The sequence below is a fragment of the Balaenoptera ricei genome, chromosome 11 (assembly GCF_028023285.1).
Source record: "Balaenoptera ricei isolate mBalRic1 chromosome 11, mBalRic1.hap2, whole genome shotgun sequence".
Lineage (NCBI taxonomy): Eukaryota > Metazoa > Chordata > Mammalia > Artiodactyla > Balaenopteridae > Balaenoptera > Balaenoptera ricei.
The window spans coordinates 54149444-54162827 of NC_082649.1; the positions used below are offsets into that span (position 1 = coordinate 54149444).

Here is a 13384-nt window from a genome sequence, read left to right on the forward strand (position 1 = left end):
ACGCGTGCGGCCGCAGCGGGCTCCCACTAGCTGCAGCTGCGGCGGGGCCGACTGCCCTGCAGGGAGGCCGCGCCGGGCCGTGCGCAAGCCCGGAGCGCCGCACGCCGGGCCACCCAGGAGCCCCTGGCCGCCGCGTCATGCGGCGGGGCGGTCGGCGTCGCGCGGGGGGACACGGGCTCGGCGTCGCGCCGCTCCCGCCTTTACTAGTTTGGGGAGCCTTCCTGTCCCAAGAAGAGACTAAATCCGTTTAAGGAAAAGCCACGCACCAAATACTCGTCGAACCAAATTCTGCTTCTCCCGCCGGGACTGGGATTGCACAGCAGACTCGACTTGGGGGTACTCCCCTCGGCTGGCGAGAAGCTAAGCTACAGCTGCTCCAGGGAGTCCTCTGACCTCCCTGCCCCCGCTCGCCCCTCGCGTGTCGGGACTTGTTCCGGCGCTCCCGCTTCGGGAAAGAACGCGGCCCCCGCGTCCTTTTCCGGGAGGAATCTGTGTCGCCTCCGGAGAGTGGCATTTAATGCCCGCAGCGTCGGGGGTGGCAGCGCGCGGGCCGGACGCGGCGAGGCCGAGCGGGCCGCGCCGCTCTGGTGCCGGCTCCTGGATCGCAGGCCTAATTGATGCCTTTTTCTGAGTGAGTCGGCGGCTCCCCCACCCACCTCGTCCGCGCTCTCCTCTCCTCCTCCTCTTCCTCTCTGGTCTCCTCCCTCCTCCGGGCTTGGTTGCAAATGGCTTCGTTCTCCGAGACCGACTTCCAGATCTGCCTGCTGTGCAAGGAGATGTGCGGCTCGCCGGCGCCGCTCTCCTCCAACTCGTCGGCGTCGTCGTCGTCGTCGTCCTCGCAGACGTCCACGTCGTCGGGGGGCGGCGGCGGGGGCCCCGGGGCTGCGGCGCGCCGCCTGCACGTCCTGCCCTGCCTGCACGCCTTCTGCCGCCCGTGCCTCGAGGCGCACCGGCTGCCGGCGGCGGGCGGCGGCGCGCCGGGAGAGCCGCTCAAGCTGCGCTGCCCTGTGTGCGACCAGAAGGTCGTGCTGGCCGAGGCGGCGGGCATGGACGCGCTGCCCTCGTCCGCCTTCCTGCTCAGTAACCTGCTCGACGCCGTGGTGGCCACGGCCGACGAGCCGCCGCCCAAGAACGGGCGGGCCGGCGCCGCGGCCGGCGCGGGCGGCCACAGCAACCACCGGCACCACGCGCACCACGCGCACCCGCGCGCTTCTGCCTCGGCGCCGCCGCCGCTCCCGCCAGCGCCGCCGCCGCCCGCGCCGCCCCGCTCAGCGCCCGGCGGCCCTGCGGCCTCCCCGTCGGCGCTGCTGCTGCGCCGGCCTCACGGCTGCAGCTCCTGCGACGAGGGCAACGCGGCCTCGTCGCGCTGCCTCGACTGCCAGGAGCACCTGTGTGACAACTGCGTCCGCGCGCACCAGCGCGTGCGCCTCACCAAGGACCACTACATCGAGCGCGGCCCGCCCGGCCCCACAGCCGCCGCCGCCGCCGCCGCGGCGCACCAGCTCGGGCTCGGGCCGACCTTCCCCGGCGCGCCCTTCTCCATCCTTTCGGTCTTCCCCGAGCGCCTCGGCTTCTGCCAGCACCACGACGACGAGGTGAGTTCGGGGGCCGCTCCCGCGGGGGCTGCGGCCGGGCGGCGTGGGGCGCGGGTCTGGCACCCGGGGAGCCGCGTGGGTGCTCGCGCGGGCATCCGGGCAGGTCCCCGAGCAAGGGGAGGGGGTTCTCTCCCTTCCGGATTTCTCGTTTTTCTTTTGGCTACGCGGCAGTCGCTGCCCCAAGCAGATCCTGACCTGGGAAGTGTGTGTGGAGAAGACCTGGCCTCTGTGTGCGGGCTGCGAGGGGTCCCAAAACGCAGAGTCCCCCGCTTCCATATCTTAATTTTTTGTGCGGCAAAATGTGGCAGCTGCTGTCTCCAGTTAGGCATGAGCTGGGAAGAGGTAGTTGTGTGCGACTGTGTAGACCTGGTCTCCGTGTGCGAGGGTCCCTCCTCTGTCCTCCGACGGTTCCCGAGGTTCGAGACACCCCCTCTTCTTTAGGGACTTTGGTTTCCTCATTCCTGTTTGACAAAGCGTGCAGGCTATTGTTTTAAGTAAGACACGAGATGGAAACGTGTGTGTGTGTGTAGACGTGGTCTCCTTGTGCGGGCACACCAGAGGCCTCCCAGCATGCTGAGGGCTCTCCTTTAGCTTTTTTTCCCAACCTTGTTTTTGTTTGTAAAACTCATCGATTGTTGCTTTTAAGTAGGGCATGAGCCAGGAGGAGATGGTCGTGTGGGTGAGTGTGGGGTGCGCTTGCGCGTGTAGACCTGGTTTCCACGTGCGCGCTTGTGAGGGGAGGACTGTGCTTTTTGTTGGGACACCGTAGCAGTCGTTGCCTCCTTGTGTGGAGTAAGAACAGCCTTCCGTGGTTCTGTTCCCGCACGGTGGAAAAAGCGTGTTCTGGCTCCTGAACCTCCCTCGTATGGAATCGCCCTTCGGCCTCGTGGGCCCACCGCTGCACCGGGAGCAGCGGAATCGGGGGGCCTTGCCCATTGCCCTCACCCAGCTGGAAGTCCTTGGGCCGCCCCCGCCTGCCCCGGCTTCGATCTCTACGGGAACCGGTTTCCCTGGTTGGGAGGTGTCCCCACCCCGTTCAACCTGGGGCTCGACTTCTCATGGAAAACAAGCCGACCCAAGCTGCACGCGGCTCGAACCGGGTGCGCAGAGTCCGAGGGCTGCACTGCAGCCTTTGAGCTTGTTTGGCTCTATTGGCTGTTTGTTGAATAAACCTTTCTTGCTTATTTTTCACATCTTGTGCCACCTTCCACTCACCCGAACCCATTGGAGGAAGGGGCCATAAGTTTTGAGGCGCAGCCTCTGCTGAGAGGGTCGGTGACTTAATGCGATCTACCTGTAGCCCCTTGGTGAGACTTGGTGCTAGTCTTGCCTTGGACGCGGGCAGGAGACGGCTCCTGGTGCGAGTTGGCTGCGTGTTAGGTGGAGTGGGCGTGCTGGTTCCGAACGCGGCTGAGGCTTGCCGAGCGCAGCCTTTTCCACGCCTAACCTGTTATTTGGGGAGGAGGGCGGAGCTATTGCCTGCTGGCCTTAAGCCGGCTTCTCCTATTGGAAAAAAGTTGAAATTCTAATCTACTTGTTGTGGACGCCTCATTTTAAAAGTTTCTTTCTCGGTATGAAGCCTAAGGGGCAGCTATTCTTTTCCTTCCTTTTTTAAGCTTTGAATGGACTCATCTTTAAAGTTTTCCCACATTCATGGCTGAATGTTTCTAGTAGGTTCTTTCAAAAATGGATTGAGTTAAATACCGATCCGAATCCCGGGAATGGAAAGAGGGAGCCAATTCGCCGGGAAGATTAGCGTCGAGGGGGAGGGGAAGGGGGGGGAGGGAGAGGGCGCCTTGAATCCACCACAGTTTCCCTCCTGGCAGGGGCGTTGATTGAACCCTCCCTCCCAGCAGTTGAGTTTAAATGTCAGGTTTTATTTATATTCCCAGTTAAAGATCCACATACGTTTTATTTGGGTTAAAACAGTAGATGCTCAGTGTTGCCAGACTTGTAAAAGGTTTATACACTTTTTAAATTATTAAACCATTCAAAAGGTATGGGAGCGTGTGAAGTGTCGCTCCCCCCACCCTGGGAGGTACCTGGATGCCCTGAACATTTAGATTTTTTTTTAACGTGTGCAATACTAGGTTGAAGTTGTTTGGCAAAGGCACTAAGATATTACACTGTTAGACCAACTATCCTTTTAAAACATGACATTTGCTCAGTTTTGAGCAAAATTCTACTTCCCCTTCTTGATTTTTCATTAAAAGAAGAAAAGTTGGAAAACAGTTGTTAGATCTCTTTAATCGTTCCTGGATTTGGAATGTTAGGGAATTTAAGTTTAAAGGGACAGACCAATGCTGTGAATGGAGAAGTCAAGTGTTGGGAGGGAAAGCACCAGGTTCACAGAGGGGATCCCACCCACGGCCTAAATTCTTCGTTTCCTTCCAAGGGAGTGATCCTTCACAGTTTAGTAATATTGTTCCTTTAAAAAACCATTCTTCGGATTGGGAAAAGGAGACTGAAGGCACTGTGGAGGACGATCGTCCTGTCCTCTATTTGATTGTGACGGACTGGATGCCTAAATCCATGTGTTTTACAGTAGGTACAGTGTACTTCAGTTTTTGAAACGTGCTCCTTTACTGAGTTGCCTCCCGGGTCAACAGGCTCCATTAAATAATTCAGGGCGCCCTTGCCTGATGGTGACTAATGCCACCTGACCTTGGGAAGAGGGCCCCGACGCCTGACTCTTCCCCTTTAATTTTAAGGAGGGTGCCTCCGACGGCCACCTAGGGGTGCGGGAAGCAGCCGGTAGGGTCTCTTCCCAGACTGCTTTCCTTAAGCATTCCCCGCACCCCCCCCCCCCCCGGAAACGGCCCCTCAGGACTGACAAGGTGGTGTTCTGAGCACTGGTTTAAAACTTAATTTTAAAATCTAAAAGGAGGGAGCTGGGTTTTCCAACGGAATGATGAGGGTTGTTTGCTCCCACTCTGTATTTGGTCCATTTAAAAAACAGAGTTTGGGGTTTTCGCCTTGGTGGTCAGTCCGAAAGGCCTGCAGGCGCCGAGGCCAGGCCGGGAATTGGGGGCCCGCGCTACTGACCGCTGGCCGCGCGCCTCCCGCGGGGCCTGGGAGACGCGGGCGGAGGCGCCGCGGCGGTGGGCCAGCCCCAGCCCGGCCGGCCCGGAGCCCGCCTCGGCGAGCGGGAGGCGGCGGGGCCGAGACGGGGTCTGCACTTATCTGGGGGGGAGAGTTAGGGAGTTGAGTGGGACTGGAGCGCGCTGCTCCCACCTTCACGAGGTGCCTTTTAATGTGTTAATTGCACGTGGGATGTGAGCCCTTGGCTGCTTTGGAGGCGACACTGGAAGCTGAAAGGGTGTGTGAGTGTGTTCAGAGCTCGGGCGGTAGGATTCTGTAAATGGCGAGAAGCCGAGTGGGGTCTGAGCCTGTTCCGGTCCCCGGGAAAGGCCCTGTCACTGTGGGGGGGGGCGGTGGTGACCCAGTTGCCATCTTGAACCGAGGGATAGATTGTAGCTCGAGGATGGCAGTATTGTTCCCCGTTATGAAGGCGGGGGTGAGGGTGGATTTTCCTGAGTGTTCTGGATGGAAAATGGGGTGTAGGTGCTGATGCAATTTATTTTCACTCCCTGGAAATATAGGTTCTACCAATGCAGTGTGACCCTAAGTATTGAGCTATCCTAGGCCTGTGGGGGGACTATCTTTCCCCAGGAAACCACTCTCAAAAAATCAGCCTCAAACCACTTTGAGGAAGACGGTTTGCTGCCTGAAATAATTGGTTGTGGAATGAATTCTTGTATCTTATTTTGAATAAGCTCCTGTAAATGGTGATTGTACCAGTATTGGCACCAACGTATTTTATTTTGCATTCCCAGAGTCTAAGCTTTTTCAGGCATGCATACTCAGTGTATGTTTTAAAATAATATGCGTATGTTTTGTACATTGTAAAATTTATAGCAAGAGGCTTTTTTTTTTTAAGGACAAGAGAGAAAAAGTGAGTAGAAATGTGCATTCTAGTTGTTTCTGTGCCCCATCTTCAACCCGTTCTATAGGGCTAGGTAGATGTGTGTCTGCATAGCACACACGTCTCACCTAGTCACCAGAAAACCAGACCTTCCTAACCTTGGAAACAATTGGAGGTTCCTGCTTTGAATCTCTAGTTCAGCAGGTGGATATTTGTAGGTTGAAATCTGTTGAATTAAGACAATGCTTGATGAATGGGGAATTCCCTGGCAGTCCAGTGGTTAGGACTCCATGCTCTCACTGTTGAGGGCCCAGATTCAATCCCTGGTTGGGGAACTAAGATCCCACAAGCTGCGAGGCACAGCCAATTAAAAAAAAAAGAAGAAGAAGAAAATGCACACACATGTAATTTTAAAACATATTTCAGGTCACTAAAACCAACATTAAAATGTGTAGTTTTCTAATTTCTCCTAACATGTAAAATTTTGAGCACAACTGTTTGGCTTTTTATGTTTTCATTTAAAAAATTCTGTGTATATATAGAGAGGGAGTTAGTTTTGGAGGAAGCCTTAAATGAGGAGGTGAAATGGTTCAAATGCTTTTGTTGTTGAGGTAGTTTGCCAGAAGAAAGGGTTTTATAAGTTTTTCTGATTATGAGGAATTTTAATTTACTTGATAATTCTATATAGCTCTGAAATTTAATCCCCTCCAAATTTTATTTCCTTTGGTGCTAACTGAAGTCACATGGGTTGCTTACTCGCCAGCTCCTCACACAGGGCAAGGTTTATTTCAGATGTATTCATTCCTAGCTAATAAAGGACCATTTTGATGTCATTCTTCATGACACTTAAGCGAAAGGTTGAGAAGAATTCTACCATGCAGGCGGTTTCAAAGTAGTGTTTCCTCCTCCTTTTCCCCATAACACTGACAAAGAGTTGAAGGCTTGACTCACTAAGGCTGTTGTGCCATCTCTCTTATTTTGGAAGAGAGGGGAAGAATACTGATAAAGAATTACAGTTGCCTAAAGGGAGCAAAAGATGCCACCACTGCAGCCCACTCTGTTCCTCGTTCTTTGACCTTTCAAGCTTTGTGACTTGCAGGAGGAGGCTTGAGCCATCTTTCCTCTTCAGTTGATGTGACCTCCTGCTTCTTCAATACTAAATTATTCCTCTCCCTTTGAGGTTTTGTCTGTACCCACAAACCTAGTTGACTGAAACCAGATTGACTGTTTTGATTGACAAGACTCTGGCTTGTTAACAGAAAAATTGGGAGGGGTGGGGGGGATGAGCGTGGGCAATTTACATCTGAAACTTTGGCTTAAACCCTATTCCAGCGTTTCTTTGCCTCTTCAGATTGCATCTCCAGTTTCCTTCATGTTTTAGATAGTTGGCTTACAGTTGGCTTTGAAGGTATAGTGGAATCAAACAGGTGAAGACCCCTAATGCCTGGGTTTAATCTCCCACTAACACCCAACTGAAATTTTGAGAGATTCATATTTAATCCGAAGACATCAGGCCAATTTTTAAAAATTAATTAATTAATTTATTTATTTTTGGCTGCGTTGGGTCTTCCTTGCTGCGAGTGGGCTTTTTTTAGTTGTGGTGAGCGGGGGCTACTCTGTTGCGGTGCGTGGGCTTCTCATTGCAGTGGCTTCTCTTGTTGCAAGCATGGGCTCTAGGTGCATGGGCTTCAGTAGTTGTGTCATGAGGCCTCAGTAGTTGTGGCTCGCGGGCTCTAGAGCGCAGGCTCAGTAGTTGTGGCGCACGGGCTTAGTTGCTCCATGGCATGTGGGATCTTCCCGGACCAGGGCTCGAACCCGTGTCCCCTGCATTGGCAAGCGGATTCTTAACCACTGCGCCACCAGGGAAGTCCCAAGGGTGCAATTCTTGATTGTGATTATTATCTGACAGGCTTTTCTTGATTGTGATTGTTTATCCAACAGGCTTGTGCAAAATTGCACATTTTGTCATCGTTAATGGGATTTTTTTTTTTTTTTAATATTAATGGGATTTGAATGAAACCGAGCAGTGTGCACAAGACAATGAAGTGGGTCAGGTCAGTTGTGTAGACTGAGGGCTCCCCTCATGGCTCCCACATCTTGTGAATTTTGAGGGTCCCTGAGTGGGCTTTGGAAACCCCCCTGCCCAGCCTCTGTCAAACATCTGTCAGCAACTGTATCCTTAGTTGTTATTGTTGTTTCTGGAAAGTTCGGGCAGCCATTTCCTTCTATCTAGCCTTGTTGAAATGCCAGTGGAGTTTGCAGACTTCTTTAATGTTTTCGACTAATTGGGATAGTTATAAAGATGTTCTTCTACTAAAAAATCTGCACATGGAGATTTTGCTGCTAAATATGGATCCGATAGAACATCTTCAGCACAGGTGTTTATAAAATGAGAATTGTGAATAGGTGGCGTCAGCAGTCATGATGATGGTGTGTTTACATAGACCACATCCGCAGATATTGTTCTGTGCCCTCTGCCTCTCTTTGAGATCAATGTCAGAGGGAGATCTTTCTCTTAGGATCATCTGTAGGCTTGTACTGGGTAAGTGTTGAGCAGAAAAGAGGATATGGTAAAGGAAGTTTTAGTAGGAATTGGGATAATGTTTTTGTGATATTTCTTATTAAAGCTGTCTGTTTATTTAGCTTTATTTTTACTTAAGCATTTAGGCAGTGTGGTTTTAGGTTGAGATTTCTTGCTCTGTGTTCATTTTCTCATCTGTAACACTTTGCAGTGTTAAGGATTCCAGTTAACATATTTAAAGAGTCTGTAGCACAGTAGAAGCCAATTGTAAACACTTGTAATAGCTTTGTTTTGTTTTGTTTTATTATAAATTTATTTTATTTATTTATCTTTGACTGTGTTGGGCTCTCTCTCGTTGCGTCGAGCAGGGGCTACTCTTTGTTGCGGTGCACAGTTTTCTCATTGCAGTGGCTTTTCTTGTTACGGAGCACAGGCTCTAGGCACACCGGCTTCAGTAGTTGTGGCGCACGGGCTTAGTTGCTCCATGGCATGTGGGATCTTCCCGGACCAGGGCTCGAACCCGTGTCCCCTGCGTTGGCAGGCGGATTCTTAACCACTGCGCCACCACGGAAGTCCCAGGTTTTTTTTTTAATTAAGAATTTTTTTTATTGAAGTATAGTTGATTTACAACGTTGTGTTAATTTTTGCTGTACAGCCAAGTGATTCAGTTATATATATATGTATATATTCTTTTTTTAATGTATTTTCCATTATGGTTTATCATGGGATACTGAATATGGTTCTCTGTGCTATACAGTAGGACCTAGTTGTTTGTAATAGCTTTTATTAATAAACTGTTGAGTATTGCAGCAGACTCCCCACCCCACCCCTCTTTCCCCTAGAGCGGATGCTGTAGAAGAAAACTAATGTCAGTGTTGGAAATTGTGGCTTCTGTCAGTTTACTATGATCTAAACAGAAGGATGTAGTGATTCTTTCAGGTGATGCAAAGTGAGCTGGAGAAACACGCATAAAACTTGTTTCACCTTAGAAAAACTGGACCTCAACTTTAACTTCTGGTCTAGACCATCTTAGGGTTATAGGGCTCCCCGAGCCTATGGGAAAAGATGGGCACAGCTGTGTTTAGAGGCTACATCAATGCCCTCAGCTTTTTTTTTTTTTTAAGAGATGGAAGGCCACTGTTTCTGTTCACATTTTATATGATGTATTTGACAACCATTAATCTTTAAAGACTTGATCTTTTTTGGCACCATGACATTTCAAGGAAATGGATCAACTTGCTCAAGGGAACAGTCTGATTTCAGGGACTGGAATATTTTATAAGCTTTAATTTCACGGTGTTGTCAGGTGTGTGTTTAGGTGTTCCTGAAGAGGAAACTTCAGTTATCACAAGAAAGGCCTTAAATCATCATAGAAAAACTGCTACTTTACAAATGGGGAGACAGGCGGGGGGGGGGGGGTGATGAAATGACTTAAGCAGGAACTTGTCTAGTCTAGCACTCTTTTCACACAGCTAGTTTTTTTTTTTTTTAATTTTTAATTAAAAATTAAAACAAATTTTTTTTTGGCTGTGCTGTGCAGCTTGTGGAATCTCAGTGCCCCGACCAGGGATTGAACCCAGGCCATGGCAGTGAGAGCCTGGAATCCTAATCACTAGACCACCAGGGAACTCCCCACAATATATACAATATTTGGCAGATTTATTGTTTTTTTTGAAACTAGTCCATAAAAGTCTGATTTTTTTAAAAATTAATTAATTTATTTTTATTTATTTATTTTTGGCTGCGTTGGGTCTTCCTTGCTGCACGCAGGCTTTCTCTGTTGCGGCGAGCGGGAGCTACTCTTCATTGCGGAGCACGGGCTCTAGTCACGTGGGCTTCAGTAGTTGTGGTGCATGGGCTTTGTTGCTCTGCGGCATGTGGGAACTTCCTGGACCAGGGCTTGAACCCGTGTCCCCTGCATTGGCAGGCGGATTCTTAACCCCTGCGCCACCAGGGAAGCCCAAGTCTGATTTTTAATATTAAATTTCTTGCTTGAATCTTTAGCTTCTTGTGTTTTATCTTGTTTTTGGTCTTTTTAAGTTATTAAGGAGAAAATTAAATAGCACACAGGTAATTACAAATGGGCCACAGTATGGTCTCTTGGCAAAAGTGAGTGTGACTGTCATTACCGTGACTACTTCTCCTTCCAGAATGAACTTAATGCGAAGTATTATCAGAACAATGATTTAGCAAGGAAGAGGCCTTGAGTTTTTTGGGTTTTTTTTTTTTTTTTGATATATTTATTTATTTGGCTACGTTGGGTCTTTGTTGCTGCGCGCGGGCTTTCTCTGGTTGTGAGCAGGGGCTACTCTTTGTTGCGGTGCACAGGCTTCTCATTGTGGTGGCTTCTCGTTGCAGAACATGGGCTCTCAGGGGTGCCGGCTTCAGTAGTTGTGGCTCGCGGGCTCTAGAGCGCAGGCTCAGGAGTTGCGGCTCATGGGCTTAGTTGCTCCGTGGCATGTAGGATCTTCCCAGACCAGGGCTCGAACCTGTGTCCCCTGCATCGGCAGGCGGATTCTTCACCACTGCGCCACCAGGGAAGTCCGAGGCCTTGAGTTTTAATTAGTCTCAAATGTCTGTCTCAGTAGATCTCTACAGTATCAAAGTGAGAAGGGTGCTTTCTCTGTCAACCAACCTCTAACATAGGCCTGTTCTTCCGTGATCTCAGGCAGTGGAGACCCCCACCCGCCCTTGCCCCAGTTACTCTCGCCCTGTGGCCCCAGCACTTCAGAGCAACTACTCTGGCACTGGTGGGGCTCTTACACCAGATCTGGCCTTGGTTGATGTTAGTGGACTTAAGGACCAATTCGTGAAAGATGTTGCCAGGTTGCTGGTTCTCAGTGGTGATGCAAGTTGGGTTTAATCAGAATATGCTCGTGATGCTGCCATGATCCCTTTGCCAGAAACAAAGGAGACCTCTTCCTTTTCAAGCCACAGAATGCCCTGAAAATGTTCTCTCTCACATTATGTAGTTGGGGGATTAAAAGGGGAACAGTAAATGGGAAAATGCTTGTAGCTTCTTGGTGTAAAGACAAGAGCATGAGCTTTAGAGTAAGAAGACCTGGGTTCACAGCCTGGTGTTACGCGGAAGTAGCTGTGTGACCTTGGACAAGTCACTTAACCTTTTAGGTGGAAATGGTAGGAGTAGTTTTAGAGACCTATTTGTGGAGGGGAGTTATGATTTATACGAAGATGCTTTGAAGAAGGAGTTAGAAAAATTTGTTTCAATATACATGTAAATAACTGTGTGAGTCTCCTGAAAAAAAAATTTGGCTTCAATTTTTTCCGCAAGTTGCAGCCAAACGGGTAAAATTCCTTCTTCGTCAAATTAAATATGTTGCTTATCCTTCTTAAAAAAATACTTCCTGGTTGATGGCCAAGCGATATTTGATACCATGAAATAATTTGGGCGGTTTCTCATTGCTGACAGGACTTGATGTGTTAAGATTTGTCATCAAAATATTTGAATGTCTGTTTTCTGCTAGGAATTATGCTCCTTGCTGAGGATGCTGGAGCCTTGCAGTTAGTCTACTGGGAAGACAGAACTGGAAGAAAGTAGTTGATGGGGAAGGGGGGATTCTTACCTTCCTGGGTGGCTACTTTATATGTGGTCTCATTTACATTACCAGAGGAAATAATAAGTGTTAAAAGCTCGTGGCATCTAAACAGAGGTTCTGACTGGGAGATGAGTTTGGGTTGAAAGAGAGGAGTTTAAAATGAATCTTGGAGAATGGTGGGATTTAGGTAGAAGATGGAAGAAAGGCAGGAGTGGTTTCAAGGAGCCTGCATTGGATTGACTCTAGAGGAGGGTGTGTAGTCTTGATCTTTTATCTAATTTTTCCTTTCAGCATCCCCAAGAAAGGTGTTAGGGTCCCCTCACCCCCTTTTAAATTGAAGGATAGTTGATTTACAATAGTATATTAGTTTCAGGTGTATAGTATAGTGATTCAGTATTTTAGGTTATATTCCATTAAAAGTTATTGCAAAATAAAGGCTATAATTCTCTCTGCTGTACAGTATATCCTTGTTGCTTATCCATTTTATACATAGTAGTTTGTACCTCTTAATCCCATGCCCCTATCTTCCCCCTACCCACTTCCCTCTCCCTACAGGTAACCACTAGTTTGTGTTTTTTGTTGTTGTTGTTTTTTGCCTCACTGCTGTGGGAGGGATCTTAGTTGCCCCACCAGGGATCGAACTTGTGCCCCCTGCAGTGGAAGCATGGAGTCTCTAACCATTGGACCGGCCAGGGAAGTACCTAGTTTGTGTTCTATGTCTGTAAGTCTGTTTCTGTTTTGCTATTCATTTGTTTTATATTTTAGATTCCACGAATAACGGATGTCTTTGTCTGACTTATTTCACTAAGCATAGTATTCTCTAGGTCCAAGTTGCTACAAGTGGCAAAATTTCATTATTTTTTGTGGCTGAGTAGTATTCCATTGTATATTTATTCCACATCTTTATCCATTCATCTGTTGACAGACACTTAGGTTGCTTCCGTATCTTGGGTATTGTAAATAGTGCTGCTGTGAACATAAGGGTGGACATATCTTTTCGAATTAGCGTTTTCATTTTTTCCAAATATCTACCCAGGAGTGGAATTGCTGGGTCATTTGGTAGTTCTGTTTTTTAGGGATCCCCTCCTTTTTTATCCTTCTTAGCGGGGGTGGTTACTGATACGTAGAAGAAATAAATATCAGTCTGGAGCCAGAGCCACTTTAGTTACTTTAACAGGTCATTTAATGTAAAGAATTGTTAGTGTTATTTGAGTTAACTGAGAAGCTGCAGTGCAAGGAGAGAGCACTCGGGTACCTGGGAAGTAGCAGCTGTGGGAAGCAGCTCCCACCCAAGGGCTGGGAGATCAGAAGAGAAAAGGTTGGAGTTGTTAAGACATAGGAGGGTACCTATGGGTCTGGCCAGGGGCCCATGACGCTGGAGTAAGAAGTCTGTTGAGGGTACCACCCAGGAAGCGGGACAGTAGAGAGCGAAGCCTTTCTCCCCCTCACATCCCCTATTGTCTGAGTCACAGGGATTCAGCGGGCAAAGCAGAGATGTGGTCTACTCAGGAGGGTGGGTTCGAGCTGAGAGACCATAAGAATTCAGTAAGCAGCACAGCTGGGAAGATGGAATCGCACTTGGGCCACTCCTTCCGGCAGCACTACTTGGTGCTTGATTCCATTTGAAAATTTCATGAAAATATGGGGGGAGACCTCAGGCTAAGGAGGACCAGAACGTGTCCAAAGTTAGCAGTGCCGTTCCTGTCAGTGTGTTTCCAGTCTCGACTAACCCAGCTTGCTGTTGACTTGCCAGCAGGCTGCACCAGCCACGGACAGCCCACGCCCT

General features: G+C 49.3%; 1 protein-coding gene across 1 annotated transcript in view; it reads left to right on the forward strand.

The window, feature by feature from the left end:
• The first annotated feature begins 725 nt into the window (after positions 1-725).
• The window catches only part of TRIM71 (tripartite motif containing 71), a 58067-nt gene continuing 45408 nt past the window's right edge, over positions 726-13384 (forward strand). Inside the window, exon 1 of the mRNA XM_059939081.1 lies at positions 726-1595. Within this exon, the coding sequence (XP_059795064.1) occupies positions 726-1595 (870 nt within the window). The remainder of the gene's footprint in view (positions 1596-13384) is intronic.